The 24486-nt window shown below is 42.4% G+C and overlaps 2 protein-coding genes across 6 annotated transcripts in view; one reads left to right on the top strand and one right to left on the bottom strand.

Moving 5' to 3' along the window:
• The window catches only part of COL4A4 (collagen type IV alpha 4 chain), a 165933-nt gene that overhangs the window by 124765 nt on the left and 16682 nt on the right, over positions 1 to 24486 (top strand). For 3 of the 5 annotated variants that reach the window (XM_062192960.1, XM_062192941.1, XM_062192950.1), the window contains 10 exons: positions 31 to 105; positions 3965 to 4072; positions 4665 to 4772; positions 11810 to 11881; positions 13015 to 13143; positions 13233 to 13346; positions 14548 to 14703; positions 17057 to 17164; positions 18225 to 18233; positions 21734 to 21859. In XM_062192960.1, the coding sequence (XP_062048944.1) occupies positions 31 to 105; positions 3965 to 4072; positions 4665 to 4772; positions 11810 to 11881; positions 13015 to 13143; positions 13233 to 13346; positions 14548 to 14703; positions 17057 to 17164; positions 18225 to 18233; positions 21734 to 21859 (1005 nt within the window). The remainder of the gene's footprint in view (positions 1 to 30; positions 106 to 3964; positions 4073 to 4664; positions 4773 to 11809; positions 11882 to 13014; positions 13144 to 13232; positions 13347 to 14547; positions 14704 to 17056; positions 17165 to 18224; positions 18234 to 21733; positions 21860 to 24486) is intronic. The other 2 variants (XM_062192969.1, XM_062192979.1) reach the window with 1 other exon arrangement.
• The window catches only part of RHBDD1 (rhomboid domain containing 1), a 212931-nt gene continuing 202220 nt past the window's right edge, over positions 13776 to 24486 (bottom strand). Inside the window, exons 8-11 of the transcript XR_009865986.1 lie at positions 24295 to 24391; positions 20261 to 20471; positions 14757 to 15309; positions 13776 to 13906 (exon numbers count right to left, since the gene is read on the bottom strand). The gene's annotated coding sequence lies outside the window, so the exon portion shown is untranslated. The remainder of the gene's footprint in view (positions 13907 to 14756; positions 15310 to 20260; positions 20472 to 24294; positions 24392 to 24486) is intronic.

Here is a 24486-nt window from a genome sequence, read left to right as displayed (position 1 = left end):
ATAATGTCCTGTGCATTTTATCCCTTACAGGAAACAAAGGTGATCCTGCCAGTCAGTTTGGTCCACCTGGCCCAAAGGGTGAGCCAGGTAGCCCTGGATATCAAGGTATACTTAAATATTTGTCTTATTAAAATAAACAAAAGAGTGATTTAGTTTGAAAAGGACTATTTTGTAATCTCTATAATTAAAACTGATGAATGAGCAATCAATAACCACTCATACTGAAAACAGCCCCAGGTTACTATTCCAGCCTTTTCTTTCCTACTGAGAGAAGTGAATGAATGCAAGGTATGCACCATTGAGAAGCTATCACTGAATCTACTCTAATTAACTAAAACCAAACCAAACAAACATAAGACCTTGCCATCATTAAAAACCTATGTTGCTCAGAACAACAATACTTCGTACATAGCAATTCATGTGGAATCCCTCAGAACAGATTGTGAGGTCCCAGGGAAGTCTTGTCCACAGTTGGGTCCAGGTTGGCCACCTAAGATGATGCACATCAGAAGGGAGGCATTGGACTCTGTACAGCTCCAGGGAAAATCACTTGAGCTTAAGCCAACAGAGCACAATTTGAATTCAACTTCTAGAGGGGAGAGTGATTTTAGGATATTCTGCTGTATCAATTTATACTCATATGTTTGCACTCATATATGTTTACACTCATATATGTAAGGGAATGTTTCCCTTTCAGAAAACAGTGGAAGTATAAATTCACCTCCTTTTCTGAGCCTTTTGGCAGCATGAATCAGTATTTCAAATATGCATACCCTTTGAGGAATCTGACTCCTCAGAGTTTATCTTAAGTCAATAATCAGACAAGGGTATCAAGAGACAGGTCTTGGGATTTCCACTGCATGGACAGAGCCTATGTCCATTCTCAGGGGCTTGAGTAAATAGATAAGTTAGGCCAAAGGACATGTAGCTGAGAGGAGTCAGCTTAGCAACCAGGTGTGCATTGTCAACCAAAAGACTCTGTATTATATTTTGTTCATTATTTTAAAACTCCCTCTGCCAATAAACATATTTCTTTTCAAATAACAGAATATCTGAGCAGAACTATTATGGGAAGTTTTATTTTCTTTATTTTTATCCTACGATATACAAAATTACCATGGCACATCATCTTTTCCATTTCTTTCCTCCTCTCTTTCAGGTGGGGCTTTTGCCTCTGATAGGGACAAATATATTTTGATCACATACTATTGTAACTGACGTGTATAAATGGAGTGTATGTTTGCAAAGGAAAATGGAACTGAGGTTAGCTTTATGTGAGGAGTGTCGGATAGGAAAACAGTGGCTGGAAGTCACCCTCCATTGCTCTGGGGTGTGTGTGGTCTGGGGCAGGTTGCTTATCTTCTCTGGGCTCAGTTTACCTGTTTATACTCTGGCCATATACACATTGCAGGATGGCTCAGAGAATCAAATGAGCTATCTCCAAAGAAATTTGTAAACTGAAAATTATTACACAAATATAAACTGTTGTTATCATCATCAGTCAGCAAAATATTGAGTTTTTTTTTCACACTTTCAGGTATATTTATGTAAACTCTGAAGACAGTAAGATTTCATAAGCCCAAAGTAGTCCAAAACTGAGGCCTTTGAAGTCAGTTAGAATTTTAAGTTAAAAGTCATTAAGCTGAGCTATTTTATACATAGGCTGACTTTTTCAGAAAATTTGTCCTGGCCTAGTTTGCCTTTTCTCCAGTGGTTATCGCTACTTAAATTGTTCCCTTTCCCATATGACAAGTCTTTTACTTAGAATTTTTTTTGGAAAGATTTATTTATTTATTTTGAAAATCAGAATTACAAAGAAAGTAGGAGAGATTTTCCATCTACTGATTCACTTCCCAAATGGTGGCAATGGCCAGTGCTGGGCCGGGCCAAAGCCAGGAGCTTCATCCAGGTCTCCCACTTGGGTGGCAGGGACCCAAACACTTGGCCCATCTTCCACTGCTTTTCCCAGGCCATTAACAGGGAGCTGGATCAGAAGTGGAGCAGCTGGGACTGGAACTGGCACCCATATGGGATGCTGACATTGCAGATGGCAGCTTAACCTGCTATGCCACAATGCTGGCCACAGAATTTTTGAATTATTTGTTGTTACCAGCACATAATTTACCTAAATACCCTACTTCTGGAATAGGCTGAATTGAAAGAGCTTAATGAGAAAGCATCGATCTGCAGCTTGTCTCAGTATTGTGTAAGACTGTACTGAGCTAAGTCCCATCTACCCCAGCCCACTTCAACTACAGTTAAAATAGAACACAGCTGAACTCAAAAGTTCTATTAACATAAGTACAAATTTGAGACATGAATCTTTTAATACTTCAACGTTTTTATTTGGAGATGAGCATAATGTTGCCTTACCTTAGGGCAGCCACATTTTCAGGTTAACTAAGATTACACAGTGAGGTCAGCTGATGTGAAATTCAGTGAACACAGCCTTTTTTGCTGTTTGTTATGATCAGTAATGGGTATGTCAACCAACTACAGATCAGCAATTGAAAAAATTGAATCAATACTGAATCCATGCAGCCTTTCAAGTGTAGTCATTATTCCCTAAATAACACAGTATAACAACTTTTTATATAGGATTTACCTTGTATTCAATTTTATAAGTAATGTAGAGATGATTTAAAGTATACAGGAAGATATATGTAGATTATATGAAAATCCAACACCATTTTATAGAGTGAGTTGAGCATCTGCAGATTTTGGTGTACAAGGGAGCATCCTGGAACAAATCCCCCAAGGATACTGAGGGGCAACCTTATTTGACTTGCAGATTCAATCATTGATTTTCTGCATGGACTGTTGGTATCCCCCATAAACATGAATTAGTCATCCTCTCTAGTAATCAAAGGAATGTAACTTAAAGTGTCTGAAATGTCATTTTATCCTTACTAAATTAGCAAGAAAGCCAATGAAGGAGCAGGTACTTGGTAAGAATAGAGCATGCTGTTGGGGTTGTGATCAGGCACCTGTGGGGTGGATGTAGCAGTGTGAAGCAGGGTAACGTTTAGTCTACACTGCTGGTCACTTGAATCAAGAACCAGTGTGGGGCAGTTCCGCCCAGAAGACCAGAGAAGGACTGAATTGCTGTCGTTGTTATATCACTGATGTGAAAAGGAGACTGTTTTGGATTTTTAAAGATGTAAGAGAGATGTCCACTTGATCAAATATGTGATTCTGGAATGGAACTCGGTGGGGTTGTTCAACTGTGAATGATGCTAAGGGGACAATTGGGGCAATTCAAGCATGGAACAAACATTAGATAATATTAAGGATTGTTATTAATTTTCTTGGCTGCAATATCAGGCAACACAGGAAAGTGTTCTTATCTTTCAGAATTACTTCCTGAAATATTTAGAGGTAGAATTGCACAATAGCTGTGATTTACTTTAAAATACATCAGCATTTAAAAATACATTCTAAAGAATTACATTATTAAACTATTTATCTCGAAAGTCTACTCCTAGGAATTTTTTTCTAGAGAAGCAATTTAAAAGAAAAAGTTGGTTAAGGATGTGTAAAAAGTACTGCTTATCGCAGTAAAGAGTTAGAAATAACTTGAGTGGCCCATAGGAGGAGAAAATTAGTTAATTTAATTAAGAGGGACTCATTAAGATAGCAGCCAGTTATTTTAACATGATAATTAGAAAAATTGTGACAAACTTGGAAAAGTAGTTATGATTCAATGACAATTTTAGAAACTAGAATATAAAATTTATGGTATTATTTGCACAAGTGTATATATATGGAAACTGTGTTAAGGTGGTGGGATTAGGGGTGTTTTGCTTTCAGTACTTCCTTAATATCTTCTTCCTATTCAGTGCAAATTTTAAAAATAAGAGAATCAGGGTAGAAAATGAAGCAAGGGCTGACGCTCAAGTTTGATAGATCCACTGTCTCAGGAGCAGTCCCCACGGCTCAAATATTTGATCCTTCCTTCTTTTAGGACATTCTGGAGGCCCCGGAGACCAAGGTTTGCCTGGTGCTCAAGGGCACAGAGGACCACCTGGAAGGCCAGGATCACCTGGCTCCTCTGGACCACCAGGGTATCCAGGTACATTTGGAAACTTCCAGAGCACTCCTGTTTCTCTTGGTGTGTTAGAAAGAACCAGTCTTCATGTAGACCTACGTTTAGATATGACTCTGACACTTCCCAGACCGGTGACTTTGGACAGGCCACCTAAACATGATTCCTCCCCTATAAAGCTGGTCCTACTACTCTGAGTTACACAGAGTGGGCACAAACTAAGACAGCAGGTGTGGCGTGCTTAGAATGGCACCAGACAGAAAGTGAAGGCCCGAAGAGAGGAATGCCTGTCCAGCCCTCTGCATTCCAATTGCCACTCAGGATGCTGGGTTTGTTAGTGTTTCTCCTGGAGACCTAAGACAAATACCATGTTTGAAAATGATATTTTAATGAACTTATTTTCTGCTGATTCAGAAAAAGGAGAAATTTATAATTGGCAATTTTGTTCATTTGGAAGTGGATTTTCTCCTTCTGAAGTTGTGTATTTTTCTCCCTTGAGTTAAGAGATTTAGGAAGAAAAGGTAATAAAATGATGTTCCTACTTACCTAGGTACTATGAATGTAGATGACTCTCCTAGCGAATGTAACTATCAGTCATCTGTATGTCTGCTTTATCCAGGTGGCCAGGGGATACCTGGGCTGGAGGGCCATCCGGGAGAAGTGGGGGACCCTGGGCCAAGAGGCCTGCTGGGAGATCCAGGGAGACCAGGTCCCCCAGGAATGCAAGGTGAGTTGGGATGATACCTGATCCTTCAGATAGATGGACATAATAAGGAGAATGCTGCTCTTGATCATGCCACTCTCTCCCAATTGGTTCCATCACCATCCTTCTCTTCCACTGCCTGGAGCCTCAGGTGTATCCTGTTAGCATCTTCCTTACCCCAGGCTGCAGATGATGCTCATGTAAGGTGACCTGCTCATACTGAGGAGCATCTGGAATGGTGGTGCTGCCATCTTCCTTCCTTCCTTCCTTCCTTCCTTCCTTCCTTCCTTCCTTCCTTCCTTCCTTCCTCCCTCCCTCCCTCCCTCCCTCCTTCCTTCCGATTGATTTCATGGCCATGGAGATGGATCAGAAGTGGAACGGCCATGACTCTAACCGCCACCCATATGGGGTGCTGGTGCTGCAGGCAGCAGCTTTACCAGCTACGCCACCACCTCCTTTCTGAGGGCATTTATGTAGAGATTTTTAAAATGATATTCGGGCATATTGTATTCTTTTCACAGATGGTTAAGGTACTGTTATGTACTAAATTCAGTGTGAGATGCAGGATGCACTGTTTTGAAGAAAATAGATGTGATTCCTGCCCTGAACTTGCAGCCTAGTAAGAGAAGCAGATAGTCAAAAATATATGTGTAACGAAATATGTGCTTACTGATTGCAACAGGTGGGAAAGAAGAGGATAAGGTGCTATGGACAGAGTACCTAGTATTCATGATGTCTTGGATAAATATTTTTTCGTAGTTGAACTTTGCTTTAAAAATAATAGTGGACTGGTTATAAGTCTAGTTATAAAATATATGTATGAGAATATTTCAAAAAGTTCATGGAAAATGAAATTAAAAGGTTAAAAGGTAATTTTTTAATGCAAAGAATATTTGAATCCATGCAAGTGAATATAACACTTGTTACTAACAAATTTTATGCCCTGGTTTTCACCCAAGGGTATTTGTCCCTCTTCAATCCATTCTTTCATTTGATAGGTGCTTTGTGTGTATCTCATCATAGCACTTATGCGATATTACATTTGTTTATTTAGATGCCTTTGCCATCAAACAGGATATGATATTTTGAAAAGCAAAGGTGCTTGTATATCCTTGACACCCATAAACATGTTGGTTGGAAGTCTGAATAAATTAATAAATGGACAGACAGAAGAGTAAACAACTGAGCTAGTAACTGAGGTTGAGAGTCTTCTGCTGCCAACAGATGATGGTTCAAGCCTTACTTGGCAGATTTTTGTAAGCCAGCTCCCTCTATCTCCTTCCTCTCTTGTTTTCCCACCTTCCTACTGCTCACTGAATCACTCAGATGCCAAATTTTGTTAAAATGGAAAATGCCTCCTTTCAAAAGAGTTGGAAACTCATTTTCTGGGATTATTTTGTATTTCCAAAGTCCAATTCCTATGACACTCTCCTCTTCACTCAAATCCTTGCTATTTCCCAGCCACTGCAGGTGGTAAGTATTCCTTGGCGTGATTCTATGGAGGGAGGGCTTCTGCTTTGAAGATTTGATTCCCTTATGCATTTCTATGCAACCAGATGTCTTGATCATGCAACCAGATGTCCTCCGTCTTCACTGACATTGTTAGTAATATGAAGTCCAGTGGTTTGAAATAAATTTAAGGTTTCAAGAAAAATGACCATTTGTTATTTTAAAAGTTTTTCAGGTGGTTGTGGCCATTTCCTGTCCCTGGCCACCCCCCACAGCCCTCATTGGGTGTTGATGCCTTTTTGTGTATGGAAGATGAAGTTGGTAAAAAACCAACAGAAAAAGATTTTCTTTTTTTTTTTTTAAGACTTATTTATTTATTTGAAAGTCAGAGTTACCCAGAGAGGAGAGGCAGAAAGAGAGAGAGGTATTCCATCCGCTGGTTCACTCCCCAGATGGCCACAATGGCCAGAGCTACACCGATCCAAAGCCAGGAGCCAGGAGCTTCTTCCGGGTCTCCCACATGGGTGCAGGGGCCCCAGGACTTGGGCCATCTTCTACTGCTTTCCCAGGCCATAGCAGAGAGCTGGATTGGAAGTGGAGCAGCTGGGTCTCGAACCGGCACCCATATGGGATGCTGGTGCTTCAGGCCAGGGCTTTAACCCACTTTTGCCACAGCGCTGGCCCCGATTTTCTGTTGTTAATCTCTCTTCCTACACTTCCATTCTTTCCTATCTCCCTGCTTTACTAGAACAAGCAAGGATTTTAAGGGCCAAGGTGCCATAACATCATACACTCAGTTTGACCCAAATGACAAGTCTGATGTTATTATTGTTGATTCCTCTTGCCTTGAATTAGTTTACATTTATCACATGACTTGAGTATGATGTGTTGTTAAAAAGATAATAGCTAATGAATGTGATCCAAAGAAAATTATTGAAAAAGTAACCTCAATTGCATCCTAATTCTGTGCCTTGGAAGAGTAGGTTTATTAAGAAGAGAGGCAAGGAAGTGACTGTATAAACCTACGTGTTCATACCAGAGACAGAGACACACTGCAGTGAGGCTTCCTGACCATGTAGTGACACTGTTTCACTACAAACAGCTCAGTCTTAAAAAACACACACACAAAAACCAAACAGTGAAATACATTCCTAAAAATTAAAACATCTACAGTATAAATCTACTGTTGCAGTTTATCATGCTGATATAAAAATGAACCACACTCCAGCAGAAACACTTTGAACTGAGAAACTAAATATTTGAAGTATGCTCTAAGTCAAGGGAACTTTGTTATCTTGTTTGAACAAACCAGCTGCTGAACTCCAAGCTGTTTGCTCTGCTGGAACTGGCCATATGGATTTTTAGTCCTGCTTGTGTTCAATAAGATTTGAACTTTAACTTAGAGCCTATGTTAAAAATGCTTTGAATCCTAGATTTAAATCTTGAAATGTGTATGCCCTCTAAAAGGAGAACATCCAGTTCCTAGTTTGGAATTAGTGCAAGACTGGAATGATGGAAACCTAAATAAAGTTCTCTGTAGCATGGTAACGTGGTGAAAAACGTAGCTTTGACATTTTGGCTGGTCACAAGTAAAGTATCTCCTAGAAAAAAGCACTTCATCATGTCTTATATCAGGAAAGAAATGCCATGCACCTCAGAGCTATGAAAGACATGGAAATGTTCTTCCGCTATTTACAACTAGATTGTTCCCTCTTGAGCACCCCTATCGCACATACCACACTGGATGTAATTGCTTGGATTAGCTGTCTCTTGCTCCCCATTGTCTTGTCAGCACCTGACATGACTTAACATTGCAAGAGGAAGCTCTGTGCGCTATGAAATCCTATGTTATGCCTCTTGTAGGTACTTACATTAAAAAAAAATCTTATTTCAGTATTTTTGGTTAGAGGTTTTCAGTGTTTTTTTGTTGTTTTTTTTTTCAGTTGTGGTCATGAAAATCTCTCTGCTTCATTCCATCAGTTTTCCTGATGTCCTGTTTTGCCTTGGTTTGAAGGGATTTCTCAGGGCACAGAATTTTCAGTGTGAATACTAGGAAAGTCCTAGGCACTCAGAGAGGGACTGGCCACCCTATTAAAAGTATAAAGCTGTAGAAAGCCTCCTGGAGTGTAGTGTATAACATGTGCAAGCGTTGGAACAAAAATACAACCTGAGAGCAGGAATCCAGTCCCTGGGAGTCAGCTGGCTAACCCGGAAGAAAGCCACATTATGGCTGGAGTGGACACTGGATTCACCGACTGCACCACAGTCCATGAGTACTGTAGGATGCAGTCTCCCATAATGCATGTTAGGAGGAGGAGGACCAGAGAGGTGAATAAAAATTCCTCACTACCCAGGAATGTGCTTTGTTAGCCTGATTGCCCCTCATCTGCACTGTATATATTTCACGCATGAACAACTTTCTGATTTAGAGATGGGATTGATAAAAAGCTTTCAGTAAAAAGGAAAAATTACCCTTAAAACCCTAACCAGATGTAACTGCATTCAATTTAGAAAGATAACATTGGGTCAGAGAAGGGTCGGCCAGTTCAACAATGGCGAGGGGCTGGGACTGTGACAACCCCGGATCTGGATGTGTCGATGTGACAATGGAGAGTTGGCAGAGGCTGGGATGTTCCACCCTTAGCCAAGTCCCCCGAGCCATCAATCTTGGTGGCTAAAGCTGGAGATCAAAACATGTGGAAATAGCAAAGTGGTCTCAAAAATTTATTATCTTTTCAGATAGATTGCAGTAAATATCCAGAGTTGGCAGATGAAGAAGGTCTCTGTGTTCTTTCGGTGCAAACTTGAAATATTGGCTCATAAAATAGGAAAGAAAATTGGAAAGAAAACTAAGCCAGAACTGTGAAATGTGGTTAGGAAATAAGAGATTTAGGAAAAATAAGGATCCAGTCCCATGTCAGATGTAGATGAGAACAGGGCTCATTTGAACCCATCTAGGGTTTAGATCTTAAAGACAGAGTAACAACTGTCCGTGTCAAGTACTGATGACAAATAGAGTGGAATCCATTCACCTGCAATTTTTTTTCTTTTTTCTTTTTTGATTTATTTTATTTATTTGAAAGACAGAGTTACAGAGAGAGGTAGAGACAGAGAGAGAAGTCTTCCATCCGCTGGTTCACTCCCCAGATGGCCACAATGGCTGGAGCTGCGCTGATCTGAAGCCAGGAGCCAGGAACCTCTTCTGAGTCTCCCACATGGGTGCAGGGGCCCAAGGACTTGGGCCATCTTCTACTGCTTTCCCAGGCTATAGCAGAGAGCTGGATCGGAAGAGGAGCAGCTGGGACTAGAACTGGCGCCCATATGGGATGCTGGTGCTTCAGGCCAGGGCTTTAACCCGCTGTGCCACAGCACCGGCACCTCCCTGTAATTTTCTAAGAAATCCACAGAGGATTTGCTTTAATAAACAGAGAAAAATTAAAACTTGTATTATTAAATCCAAATAGATCCTATAACTTCTCTACATTGTATTTGTCCTATAACTCTATCAAGGAAATATGTGGCATGCAAGCAGAACTTATTTTTGTTGTCCTCTCCATTGTGTCCTTTTGTCGACTCTCCATCCCTTGCCTTCTCCTTTTCACATTTTCTCACTAACTTTATATTGACTGAACACCTACTGTGTGTCAAGAAATAGGACAAGTGTTGCAGAGGAAAGGCTGAGAGAGCCTGGTTTGCATTCTGACTTACCACTGAGTGAGGAATGCAGTCATCTGGAGATGTGATTTTTATATAGCGAGAGTAGCGTTGTGGCAATGGAGTTAATATAATCAGTGGAATGCTTCGTAGGTATCATGGTGTTCAGTCATTAGAGTTTCCAATGTCATTATCCCAACTTTGAGACATATGACTCCCAACTGAGTGAATGATTGGCTGTGTACCAAAGTGTTCTAGGTCTTAAGTGAAGATCTACCCATGAAATAAATTACAGAAGTGGTCAGGGCAGAGAAAAAGTTTCATTGCCCAAAACCAATCAATGAGACAAGACATAGAAGGAAGCATCTGGTGGAGAACCCAGCACCTTAGGGATGCTCTGTAACATTTCTTCTCAGGGCCGGTGCTGTGGTGCAACGGGTTAAAGCCCTAGCCTAAAGTGCCGGCATACCATATGGGCACCGGTTCTAGTCCCTGCTGCTCCTCTTCCAATCCAGCTCTCTGCTATGGCCTGGGAGGAAAGAAGAAGATGGCCCAAGTCCTTGGGCCCCTACACCCGTGTGGGAGACCCGGAAGAAGCTCCTGGCTCCTGGCTTTGGATCAGCGCAGCTCTGGCCATGTGGCCATCTGGGGAATGAACCATCGGATGGAAGACCTCTCTCTCTGTCTCTACCTCTCTCTGTAAATCTGTCTTTCAAATAAATAAAATAATATTTAAAGGAAACACACTTCTTCCCTGCCTTCTTCCCTGTTTCTGTATCTTCTTTGCTATCTGTTTCCTACCATAACTCTATGCTTGTCAATTAGAAAACTCTTGTTTGAAAAGACTTATCATGTGGAAAAGCTAAACACACAAAGTATGTTCATCGAAAACCTTATGAAACATCTTCCATCAAAAGTGCATAGTGCCAGCTTAAATTAAGCCAGGGTAGTAGGTGCCTCCTTAGGGGACTTCACTGATGTCCTCCAGAGAGTTCTCAGAGAAGGTACAGGTGTCAGTGGGGTGATGTCCCATCACAGACACTGGAGTTTCCTGTGATTTTTACAAAAAAAAAAAAAAATTGCTTGCTCTGCAAAGGCTTCACAGTGGCTCTGAAAGAGGTGGTTATAAAGAAATAGCTTCATGGGGCCAGGGCTGTGGCGCAGCGGGAAAACCTGCCACCCGTGGTGCCGGCATCCCATATGGGCGCCGGTTCAAGTCCCGGCTGCTCCACTTCCAATCCAGCTCTCTGCTATGGCCTGGGAAAGCAGTAGAAGATGGCCCAAGCTCCTGGCTCCTGGCTTCGGATAGGCCCAGCTCCAGTCGTTACGGCCAATTAGGGAGTGAACCAGTGCATGGAAGACCTCTCTCTCTCTCTCCCTCTCTCTGCCTCTCCTTCTCTCTGTGTAACTCTGACTTTCAAATAAAATAAATAAATCTTTAAAAAAAAAAAGAATTAGCTTCAGCAAAACTTGACCACAGGGGAGGCATGTGTTCCCCACTATGCCACCGGTGCTAGCTGTCTTCTGTCCTGGGACATTTACATGATCCTGAAGGAACTGGAACCCACAGATGCTATAGGGAGAGGAAAGACTTCAAGTCTGGATATAAGAGGCCTGGATTTGCTTCAGTCTTTTTCCAGTAAGGATGATCTTATTGTCGTCCAATCAAGCCACTTCCTACTCCAAGATTCAGTCAGTTTGGACTGTATCTGGTCATGATACTGTCATGAAACCATATATGCATTAAGTTGTCTTGGCAGAAAACCTCTATCAAATGAATGTGTTAAATCCCCATTGGCCTGGAATCCTGCCCTGATAATGATGTCCAGTGGGGGAGATCAGTCCCCCCACGGCATCAGCTTACCTCAGCCAGGCCAGGCGGCATCTGTGAGTTGCGGCCAGAGTGAGTATCAGCGGCTAGTGTTCCCCTTGGCTCACATGCCTGTCATGTGTTTCAGGTCCTTCTGGTTCTCCTGGCCTGGATGGCTTGCATGGGCTGAAGGGTCAGAAAGGAACCAAAGGAGCTTCAGGTAAGACAGTGTCATTTGCAGGAGCCTGGGCTTTGACCCCTGGAAGAGGAGATGAAGTAGGGCCTCCCTCCCTCCTCCCCTCCCTGCCTGGGATTGTCTCCCTTCACCAGATTTGGGGGGTGAAACTCAAAACCTGGCTGGGATTAAAGACACAGGGTTGGAACTATTTTCGGCGCTGTTGCTCATTTTTGTAAGAATGACACGTGAGAAAACCTTATCTAAGGAATGGTTGGTTAGCAATGCTTTTTGTTGGTGTTGCTTCTCTGAATAATTGCTTAACTAGACACAGATTTCAAAATGTCATGAGTAACAAATAAATAGGGTTTAAACATGTTTGCATTGTTTTAAGTGTTGTGATGCCATAGATGACCACATGGATCTAATGAGTACTTTTAGCACCTTTTCACAGCTTCTGTTAAAACAAATGACCTGAAAGATTTGTGGCTATTTTTGATACCACCAGTTGGCTAATCTTCAATAACTGCACTCTAGCAGGTTCTGTGAATGGCATGCACAGTTGCTGTGTCACTTTCTCAGAGAAACAGCTGATAATCAGACACAGCGGCAGGAACCCAACACGTAGACCTGAGTGGCTGTGGGGGAAAGGTGGAATTCTTCTGCTAAGTTTGAATGCATTGGTGGGGAGAGATGCAATCTTTGCTGTTTAGAAGTTCAAAAAGTAATACTTTTAGTGGTCCTTCCAGATAGTTTGATTAAATGTGTGCCTCTTCCAAAAATCCAGTGATGGTCTTCCTTCCATGTAAAATTCCACAATGGTTCTAATTATAGGCCAGCTTCTGCCTCAAATTTCACAGCAGTTTATTCATAATTATTTATTGTTGCATCTTATTTGTTGTCACTGTACCCACTGTAGAGGTTGGAGGGTTGGTGTTGTCACTAAGATGATGTTTGTATAAATATGGGAAATAATCATAAATGAAACCAAGCTGTGGATAGGTAGTCATAAGCAAGAAATGGCTACTCAGGAATAGCGTGTGGCCATCTGGGTCCCCACCACAACAGTGATAGTCTCTGCAGAAGGAGTCTCTTCTCTGTCACACTCGTGTGGGGAAGTGACACCATAGCAGGGACAAGCAGGATGATGTAATACTAATGCTCTTTTCCCCATTAAGGTTTGCATGAAATGGGCCCTCCTGGTCCAATGGGAATACCTGGGCTCAAAGGGGAGAAAGGAGACCTTGGGAGCCCAGGCATTTCTCCTCCAGGACTTTTTGGTGAACGAGGTCCCCCAGGCCTCCCAGGTAAGAAGCAGTATGTGTTGCCCCTCTCGCAACAAAGCCAAAAGCTCCCAAGTATAATGAGGCTAATGTCTGAATGTGTCCCTTTCCAGGGAGACCAGGACCAGTGGGTCCCATGGGTGCCACCGGAAGAGCTCCTAAGGGTGACATTCCTGACCCAGGTCCTCCTGGAGATCAGGGACTTCCTGGCCCTGATGGCCCAAGAGGTATGCAAGCATCATGGCCAGGGGTAGTAATGCTCCCTTCATTAGACGCTGCCAGCTCTACAGGAATGCAGGGATAAAGAGTGGCAGGGTAGAGGCACCAGAGCTGCTCAAGCAGCTGGATAAATGAGGCTCATTTGGGGGAAGTGTGGGTTTCCAGGCTTAGGATGTAGTTCACACCACTCTATCAGACCACCGTGGCACGGGTACCAGTTCTGATTTAGAGCAAACATTTCCCGTTGACCACTTGTTGCTGACCATGAGGTTTCAGAAGTGGCTGGCAGAAGGGAACAGTACCTTCCTTGTCGGTCTCTAACACATATCAGCCAGTCCTGAGGCCCATAGCAGGATACAAGGATATACACAGAAATAGTCTCTTGTGTGTGGTATTAAACTGTACTTGTTGCTCCTTTTGTCACTTTGATGAACTTTGGAAAGGCAAGATTTTAGAATTACTAAGCCAATAAAGTAAGGGGTAGACCAGAGCTGGTTTGGGAATTAGGGGAAGAGCTTGGCTCAGTGCCTTGGTTTGCTTGATACGGATGATAAATTCATATAGGCTCCTAAAAGAAAAAAAAAAAACTCTTATACACAGACACAGACCCGTCACCTTCGAATCATCAGGGATTTAGGAGGGATAGGATTATATACTAAGAAATATTAAAGCAATAGTAGTGTGGTAAGAAATATAGAAGGTGAATAGGTGTTAATTCATTCTTGGTTGTTTTCAAATAGGATTGTAAATTTCAGTGAACAATCCTTTGGCATCAGCCCAATTTTCTCCAAAGTCCACCCATTTGTCCATCCCTGCTTCGCTCTCGGCATCCCTCCCTCCATTCTTCTCTTCCTTTCATCCATCCATCCATCCATCCATGAAGCCATCTTATTAAAGCAGCAAGACTGCAATGCAAATAAAAACCATAAACTGCCATTTTCCAAAGGGGTGGCCCAGAATAGAAAGATGGTTTGGGTTCGGCTCACTTTGTCTAATAGTTGCTAACCCATCCTCTACACCATTTCTCAACCTGCGCTGTGTGAGACATGCACTCTGGTTACCTCTGATCCTACTGACTCTTGTTCTTCTAATTCCCTCCATCTCTTGCTTGCAAACTGTTAAATTATCTTTCTAAAGAAGCTTTTAGGAAACTGATATACATTTCTGTCTTTGATTGAAAGAATACTTTTGCCTCTTCCCTGTGGTCAGGAGCACCTGGGCCTCCAGGCCCCCCTGGGAGTGTGGATCTTCTGAAAGGAGAGCCAGGTGACTGTGGTGTGCCAGGGCCGCCGGGACCCCCTGGCCCACCAGGCCCTCCGGGGTGCCAAGGTGTTCCAGGATGTGATGGACATGATGGCCAGAAAGGTACGAATGCAAGTTGTTCCATAAACAGCATGTGAGGCCTTTCGCTATCTCACCTGGAGCGTCTGGGGTACTGCACCAGCTCGGTGTCATCCCTCCTTCCGGTGGAAACAGTGACTACGTCTCCAAAATGTCTTGACTTCTCCAGAGCCCTGAAGTCTGGGCAAAAGTTGGACGAATAGAAGGAAGAGACAGAAGTTCATCTTTCGCCCTAATAACACTCTTGTGTAATGCTATTACACCCAAATCAAACAAGTCATAATTTAAAAAGGAAGCAGTCAGATTTTCTTTGATTAAATTTTATCTGTTTATGTTTGAGAGGCAGAAAGACAGAGGTAGAGACAGAAAGAGATCTTGCATCTGCTGGTCCATTATCCAGGAACCTGCAACAGCCAGGGAGGGGCCAGGTTGAACCCAGGGGACTGGAACTCAATCCAGGTCTCCCATGTGGGTGGCAGAGACCCAAGTACTTGAGCCATCATCTGTGGCCTCCCAGGGTGTGCATTAGCAGGAAGCTGGTATTGGAACGGGAGCCTAGATTCAAACCCATCCAACATGGGATGCAGGAGTCTCAACCAGTGTCTTAACTGTTGAACCAAATGCCTGCCCCTAGAAAGTAAAAAGAAAGAAGTTAACTTTTATATTTTAGTTCATGTAATACAATATAGCCAATATTATCTTAACATAAAATCAGTTTGAAATTATCAATGAAATACTTGAGCTGATTTGACAAAGCACCATCCTCTCTCAAACTAGCCACCCTCCTCTCCTTTCTGCCTGTGAAGTCTGCGGTGTATCTGACACAGCAAACCCCATCTGGGTTGGCCACATGTCAAGAGCTTGGTAGTCGCATGTGGTTGGTATCTTCTGTATTGGACAGCTCAGTTTTATTTAGACTGCTAACTCTGTTTTTTATATTCATGAAAAGGTCCTTGTTACTGAATTTCTCTATTATAGAAGGATAAAATACTTATTTTAATTACTTTTTACCCAACTTATAATATTTTGGGGACATTAGTTTTAGTCAATAGAATTTCAGAGAATTATTATGTTCATGGAACGTTTTTATGGAGATGGGACCAATAATAGTTATTCATCTTAACTCCCTTATTTCATAAATGAGGATGTGGGATATTAAAGAAATGACTGGTTGAAGTTTGAAAAATAACCAGTACTTTGACTTCTAAAGCAAGTGTGAAATAAGGCAAAATATTAGGGAAGAAGGGAGATCAAAATCACCATTAGGCTCTCATGACTACAGTGCGAATGGATCCCTGGAATTCTGCAGTGTACAACCTGTCCCACAGTATGTCACAGTACTCTTCACCTTTGTTGGCTCTAAAATTAATTTTAGAGAATGTGGCTTATACCAACAAGTAAATGGGCTTCCAAGTGTTCAACCTCAGAAGTGGACAGACATGTGAGCACTCTGGTCAACACTAGGAAGGAGGAAGCGGCAGCTGGCAACCCTCATCCTCCCTGGAATTCTCCTCCAGAGGATGACTCTGCAGCTGGGTTTATACTCCAGGGCTGAAGGAATAGCTCTGCCATGTAACTCATGTGATGAACAGTGGCCGACCTGAGAATTCACAGGGAGTTAGAAACACCAGTGAAGCCCCATGCTTCTCATCTCCCATTCCAGAGGACACCAGGGTCAAACTGTGCTTTGTTGCACAGAGAGTGAGGGAGTTCCCTTGGTTTTCCTTTTCTGTCTTATAGAGTGGGCATACTTCACAGACAGCCACAGGTCCTTGTGGATATGCCTTGAACAAATTTAAACAGCATATTCAGTGTAGAGTTTCATGGAGGAAGGCAGGCATTCAAACCGAGGAAGCATCAGTGTGAATCCAGCTTAGTGCTCTGACTGAAGCGTTTGTCAAGAAAGCAACCAGACTTGGGTTGGGATTCCAGGGAGGACTTAATGAATGGGGAAGAGGAGAAGGAGAAAACCGTAGGAGGAAGTTGTGGTTGGTGGCTCTGAGACAAAAGAGCAAGGAGAGTGGTATGAGGTTGGGCAAGGAGGCACTTTGTCCCCAGAGAGTGAATCTCTTCCCTCACTTCCCCATCATGTCCCGTCCTTTGGCCGTCTCCAGAGAAGGTTCAGTACTACAGGGCCTTTCATTCTAATTTAGGTTTAGCTTGATCATGGATCAGTGTTCCTTAGTCCTTCTGAATAAGCACTGCATTTTGTGCAGATGGAAATTCTGCTCCGCCTTGTGGAGAAAAATGAGGCTCCGTTCAAAGGCCCACTTTGCTCTGCTTTTTCACTGGCGTGGATCTCTGAATTCAGTCAGCCAAGTCATCATTGTCTTTTCATTGCTTCGTTCCAGCGCCTTCATGTTTATGTTTCCTTTAGGACCGATGGGGTTCCCAGGGCTGCAAGGGCCCCATGGCCTTCCTGGGCTACCTGGAGAGAAGGGTTTACCTGGACCTCCAGGTAGAAAAGGACCCACAGGTCCTCCAGGTAAGTGTCTAGTGCTCTGCTAAGCAACCTGCACATGGCATTTTTGTATGATGATTATCTTTTGGAAAGTAGACAGTTATTCTAAAAGTACTAACACATTGTTATGAGTTAAGTTCTTTAAGAGTATACTTATTTCAGGCTATATTTTGAAGTTTCATGTTTGGTAAACTAATATTTATTATCAGAATGAATAAGTCAGAAAATTGAGTTGATTTTACCTATAGTACATCTCAAGGAAAGAAATATGTGTTGATTCACACAAAAGATTCAGCCTGATTTGATTATTGTTTTTCAGAATTGCATTTCTACTTCCTATCTCTGAATCTCCCTTGATTTTTTAGATGTTTTATTTGACTTTTCCTGTAAAGTACATCAGAACTTAGGATGGTGAAAGGCTATTCAATGTAACTCCATTGATGACACATTTTAATCATGGGGTAAAAATAAACCAAGGAAGAGTAGGAAGAAAAAGGCAAACAGACCTGTGCATCTCTGATTGGCAGGAGTTCTACCTTTCAAGATCCTAAATCAGTATTATGATAATGTGACGTCAGTTTGCATTATTTTGCCATCTCTTAAAATAGCACTGCAGTCCAAAGAACAGTCTGTACTGCTTTATGAAGAATTATAGTACAATGAGACAAAGGACTTATACTTTATTCCTTTTCTATTTCTTTCCTATAAAACTTTATAAATTCATATGGAAATGTCAGAAGCTTTTAAGTGGATAAAACTCCTATATACATTAATTTAGAGCATATTTGCTATAGAAATCAAAAAGAATTTTATATTTCTCAAGAGAATTTCATTTCAAGTCTTTCTACAGATGGAAACTCCATTAGTGCAAAATCATAGCTGTTCCTGTCAGTCACATTGATGTGGACTTTTTATGTAAATACAAGGCTGTCATTCTGCTTGTCATTGATGCCGCCCCAAATTATTATTTTAGTTCCCAAACAATCTATTTTATTTTTGTCCTGATTCACAAATTTAAAAAATCTCTTTCCGCTATGTGAAAATCATTGAATGGCCTCCGGTTTTTCGCGTTGGATATCTCCAGGTTACAGAGGTAAGCAGTGCCATCAAAACCGTCATTTCCCCCGAAATCTGGTTCCTAGTTGTTTCTGTGTTTGCCTTTTCCACTGGCTTTGTGAGCCGACCGTCCTTACATTTTTAAACAGATGGGATGCTGTAATGATATTGGGTTTTAATGCCTTTGCTTCTTCGTTACTGATATAGTAACCTCATATTACAGTGTCCTAATGCTGAGCCTCATTATAGGTTGTCAAGGCAATGTAGATACTCGGCTTTTATAATTTCAATTCAGGCACTAAGTATGAGTGCTTTCTCTGTCAAATGCTCCAGCACATACCCATGTACGTCCCTTTTAGAAATGCTACTGTAGAAGTACAAGGACATCCCTAAAACAAGTATTATCAGCGTCATTGTCTGGCTTTCACCACTCAGTCATGGGCTAGGACAGCCCTTTCCTATCACACCGTCAAGTCCATTGTCAGGGAGCAAATTTCTTTGTGTGCTCAAAAGAAAATGTTTCCTTCATCCTCTGAAATGCAAAAGCAACCTATTATTTTGGGTCTAGCATTTGCAGAGACAGCAAAAAGTGTTTCTAGAAAGAAGAGAAGACAAATCGTCAATGTCTGCATTTGCTCTTTCCAGGCATCTGTTATGCACCTAATGAAAATGCCCTGAATATGGACACCATATATTACTTTGAAGGCCTTTACAAGAAAGACCTTGGCCTCTTGCTTTTAGTTTCTGGTTTATTAAAAAGTAAAGAAAGGCAATACAAAAAAATTAAATCCTGCTATTTTACATGTTTAAAAACTAAAGTTGCATATTTAATGAGTTCATTGCAGTCCTGTCTATGATTGTATGGAGAAAGTCATCTGGGGATCCCATTGAAATCCTAAATATGAAGGAGCAGCCACGTGGCCCCAGTTCCCCCACTCCCTCACCACTGGAAAGACTCAGCCTGGTTGGGGAAATAGGAAATGTCCCCATGCATCTCTCTTAAGTCCCCTATAGTGGAAAAGCCATGTTTTATATTAAACTAGACACATTGTGCAATTATGTCTGGCCCAGGGTTGCTTGTGGTTTCATACCGTATTTTACAAGGGGTTAAATTCTAAACAGCTTATAGATTCCAAGTTCATTCTGCTCCAGCATATTAAGGACTATGTAGATTAACATTCTGTGGTTATGACCACACTTTTCTAGAATCTTCTTGCCAGGTCATTGCTGTTCTTAAAATTAGTATGCACATTTGTATGAGTTTTGAGGAAACCATAACTAATCAAATGGTATGTTTTAAAATATGTTTCATTTTTTAGACTTCATCATGCAGACATTATGAGTTCTTGAGGCCACAGGACAGGGTGCTTAAGCACATGGGTTTGGAGCAGGCAGAACGTTCTGGGATTTAATCTAGACATTAGCTGTGTGATCCTAGATGCCTCACTTATTAGTCCCAGCCTGGGTTTTCTTCCTTTATTTAAAAAATTATTTATTTATTTGAAAGGCAGTGTTAGAGAAAGAGAGAGAGACAGACACAGAGAGAAATCATCCATCTGCTGGTTCACTCCCCAAATGGCCTCAATGGCTGGGGTTAGGGCAAACAGAAGCCAGGAACCCAGAAATCCATCCAGGTCTCTCACATGGATGCAAGGGCCCCAGTACTTGGGCCATTTTCCACTGCTTTCCCAGGCACATTTGCAGGGAACTGGATCAGAAGTAGAGCAGATGGGACTCTAACCATCGCCCATATGGGATGCTGGTGTTGCAGGTGGAGGCTTAACCTGTTATGTCAAAATACTGGCTCCCCAGTCTGAGTTTTCTTATCTGTAACACTCTAATAACAGCAGCATATTCATTGCCTTGTTGATAGAATTTAATAGCAAAGCATGAAGCACATAGCCTGATGTGTGGTGAAACTTCCAAGAAGTGCGAGCTGTTATAATTATTGCCCAGTATTGTTATTTCTGATCCTTTGTGGAATGTTTGCAGGGTGACCCAATGATGCCTTTAAGGGAAATGTCTTAAAGACATGAACGTCACTAACGGGGGAAATAAGCAAACCTTTACTGCAGCGGTTCCCAAAGTGAGGCTTCCAGATGAGCACCAGTAGCTTCCCCTGTGAACATGTGGGCCACGCGGGAGCTGGGCCCCACTTCAGGCCTCGACTCAGGAACTTTGGCTTCTACCAAGGTAGCCAGATGACTCTGCTGTGTTCACGTCAGAACTGCAGGTGTACAGCAGGCTTCTCTGCTCCGGCTGGCAGTGGAATCACCTGGGAGTTTAAAAACACACAGATACTCCTGGACCCACTCCCAGTACTTCTTACTAAGTCTAGGTGGGTTCCAGCATCAGTACCTTTGGAAAGTTCCCCAGCTGGAGTTGCTGTGTGGCCCACATTGAAGCCCTGCCCAGGACACATCCTAGTCCCAAGTCTACGTTTATTTCTGAGTCTTTTTCTACAGACGCCCTGGATAATTCCCACATTCATTCAAGGTTGAGAGTCACTGTTTAAATGCCTCTAGTCATTCCGGAATTCTATTTGAGTAACTGACACTCTGGAAACCCACCTGGCTATAATATACAGACTGGATTAGGGATGCATTTAGGGACCTGTCGGAACCTGCCAGTTCCTCTTGCAATGCTACCTCTTGCTGGCAATCCAGTAAGAAACTGGCCCAAAGACTGGAAATTCTGTGAAGGTCATCCAATTACTGCTGCCTCTGCCAACCTTCACTGCTCCTACTTCTTCTTATACTCCATTCACTGACTGCATCCGTCATTCATTCACTTGTTCCACAAATGCTTTCTAGAAGTTTGTTGTGTACCTCTGCCGTGAACAAAACACATTCCTGCCTTCGTGGAAATTACACTGGATGGTTGAACATTCTTGTTAACACTTCAGTATGAGGAGCCGGCACCGTGGCCAATTAATCCTCTGCCTTGTAGCGCCGGCATCCCATATGGGCGCCGGGTTCTAGTCCCGATTGCTCCTCTTCCAGTCCAGCTCTCTGCTGTGGCCCAGGAAGGCAGTGGAGGATGGCCCAAGGGCTTGGGCCCCTGTACCCACATGGGAGACCAGGAGGAAGCACCTGGCTCCTGGCTTCGGATCGGCGTAGTTCCAGCCGTAGCAGCCATTTGGGGGGTGAACCAACGGAAGGACGACCTTTCTCTGTCTCTCTCACTATCTAACTCTATTTGTCAAATTAAAAATATATATATATATATATATAAAAAACACTTCAGTATGAGGAAACTTCAAAAAGTTCACAGAAAATTGAATTAAATATTTTGGTGCAAAAATGTTTGCAATTCGTATACATCAAAGAAGCTTTCAAAAGCTCATGGAAGATATGTATTAAGAAAAAGTGTTGCATGGATTTCAAGACTTTTTTTGTGCTAAAATATACTTACCTTTGAATTTCATTTTCCACAAACTTTTTGAAGTACCTTCATATAGTGGATCTTTAACTAAGGAATTCAGAAAGAGTTTGTGAACTTTTGAATCCACCAAATAATCAGTGATTCCAATTTCAGGTGAACCTGGGCCACCTGCAGATGAAGATTCCTGTCCCCGAATCCCAGGGCTCCCTGGGGTGCCCGGCCCAAGAGGGCCAGAAGGAGCCATGGGATTCCCTGGACAGAGAGGACCCCCAGGTCAAGGTATGCACCCTCACTGTTGTCAGCGTATTGCTGAGATGAAAACCTACGTGCTTTACTGTGGAGGTTTTGTTTGGATCCTGTGCAAATAGAAAATATGAAGCAATGGACATTAGTTTCTTCATTGTTCCAAAAGCTTAATCCTGGTCCTAACTAGATCTACTCTTCCTCCCTATTTTTGTTGTTGTTGTCATTGTTGTTGCTGAACTCCTACTTCAGTCTTTCATACGTGGTAAGCTCGTGGACATAGGGGTTTGAAACTTCTTAGCACAAAAGAGTGGATGTTGGATTAATAGTCATTAATAGCTGTTGACTTGATTTTGAACTAAAAACATCTGAAGTAGGGCTTATTGGAGCAGAATCAGAGCCTGCAGAAAGAAGTTTAATCACTTAGAATGGGGAGAGGGAGACAGAGGAGGGTTGCTCTAAATTTGGCGATGACTCCATTGTTCACTTACCCATTTAAGCATTGTTCTGTCATTGTCAGACTAACAAGACCCTTATTTAAGTATCTAAACCCTTATTTAAAGTTGTTAAAACACTGCACTCCAATTGGTTTGTTTTCCACATATCCCTGTAGCATTGGTAATTTACAAAGAGATTAGCAGGACCAGAGCTGAGCATATAGACATCCTTGGTCTCTTCATACCAGTTGGCAGTGCCCATGAGTCTAGAAAATCCTGTGCAAATTATTCAAAGGGGTGACATGAGGCTTCTCCCTCTCCCATTTCTCCTGCTGCCCAGCTATGATTTTTTTTTTTTTTTTTGGCTCAGGGCCAAAGGAATTAGAAGCAGAACTGAAATTTTCTACTACTACTTGTTTTGCTTTTTGTTCCCCAAATATAAGAAGCTAAGCACCCAAGAAATGCTCCCTCAACTGGAGTCCTAGTTATTTTTGGTAGGTAACCAGAACATCTCTGGATCTTCCTTAATCAATATGGGCATCTCGTCTGTACACCCTACACTGCATGTGTGTTTGTGCATAAAATTAACTGGGTGACCCTTGTAGCAATGTCCTTGAACAGCCAGTGAGCACTAGGAGTTGAGTCAGTACTTATTTAACTTCTCTATCTTTGGGACTCATTGCCTGGATAAAGTTCTCTTTTAGAGGGTATAACTGTCACTCAATCTCATTATACTTTCTTACATATAAAAAACATGGTACTGGGTGCTATGGGTGATATAAAGATGAATATGATGTGTTTTCTCATGCCAGGGTCTCAAAATCTTATAGCAGAAGTAGCCAACAGTACCCAAGTAACTTGCAATAATGGCCCATTGTAATTCATGCTTCACAGGAGCTGTGAGCTGAGGATACTCAGAGCTCGGGGCAGAGAGAGGTTAATTCCAGTAGAGATAACTGCAGGCCTGCTGCTCTGGTTTGGCTATGGTTTGTCCATGTGCTGGAAACTTGGCCCCCAGTGTGTGGTGTTGAGCTGGAGGAAGCTTTAGGAGGCTGGGGTAGTGAAAGATGATAAAGGCATGGAGACTGCACCCTCACGAATGAATTATTGCTGGTCTTGTGGAGGGAGGTGGGTCTGTCTTTCAAGAGTGGGTTGTTACAAAGTGAGGCTACCCATGGTCCTGGCCTGCTTTGCATGCCACCCATTCCCTTTCTTTTTCTCTGCCATGTCAGGACATAGCCAATGGTCTTTCACCAGGATGCTGGTGCCATGCTGTTTGGCCTCCCGCCACCAGACCCATGATCCTAGTAAACATCTTTCTGTTAGCTAGTCTCAGGTATTTTGTTAAAGCAACCCAACATGAAGTAAAACAATCACTTAAGGCCCCAATAAGAGGTGGCATTTGAGCAGAGACTTAAGGAACTTGAATTGTCCAACAGGCAGATGACATGAGCACAAGTAGGGTGGGTGTATACTCTCTGTCACATACAAGTGGATAAATGGATGTGTGTACACACACAGGACCTAGGAGGATATGTTGGACTATACTGCTTGTGATTGTGGATGACTTTGTTCTTTGCTTTTTATGTTTTTCAGTTTCCTGTAATGCACTTACTAACTTTTAAAGGTTATTTTATTTTTTTAAAAGATTTATTTTATTTATTTGAAAGACAGAGTTAGGGAGAGAGGTAGAGACAAAGAAGGGTCTTCCATCTGTTGTTTCACTCCTCAGATGGCTGCGACGGCCAGAGCTGCGCCGATCCAAAGCCAGGAGCCAGGAGCTTCTTCTGGGTCTCCCACATGGGTACAGGGGCCCCAGGACTTGGGCCATCTTCTACTGCTTTCCCTGGCTATAGCAGAGAGCTGGATCAGAAGTGGAGCAGCCGGGACTAGAACCGGCACCCATATGTGATGCCAGTGCTTCAGGCCAGGGCTTTAACCCACTGCGCCATAGCGCTGGCCCCTAGTGGCTGTTTTAGGAACTAAAGAAAAAGAAAAGAAACCAAGTAGGGCAGGGCAAATTGGCCTACTCACCTGAAAAGGAGAAGCCAGCAACATCCTTGGTACTCTAAGCAGGATCTGAGAACCAACAGTAATTCAAGGCTTCACCTTAGACTTCCTGCGTCAGAACCTGCATGTTAACAAAATCCGCAAGATATTCATATACACATTCAGGTCTGAGAAGCCTTAAGATTCAGCTCCGAGTTAACCTGATCTTTGTGACTC

The sequence above is a fragment of the Lepus europaeus genome, chromosome 1 (assembly GCF_033115175.1).
Source record: "Lepus europaeus isolate LE1 chromosome 1, mLepTim1.pri, whole genome shotgun sequence".
NCBI classification, from domain to species: Eukaryota; Metazoa; Chordata; class Mammalia; order Lagomorpha; family Leporidae; genus Lepus; species Lepus europaeus.
Note: the sequence above shows the minus strand (reverse complement) of the source record. Positions and strands in the feature narration are given on the sequence as shown.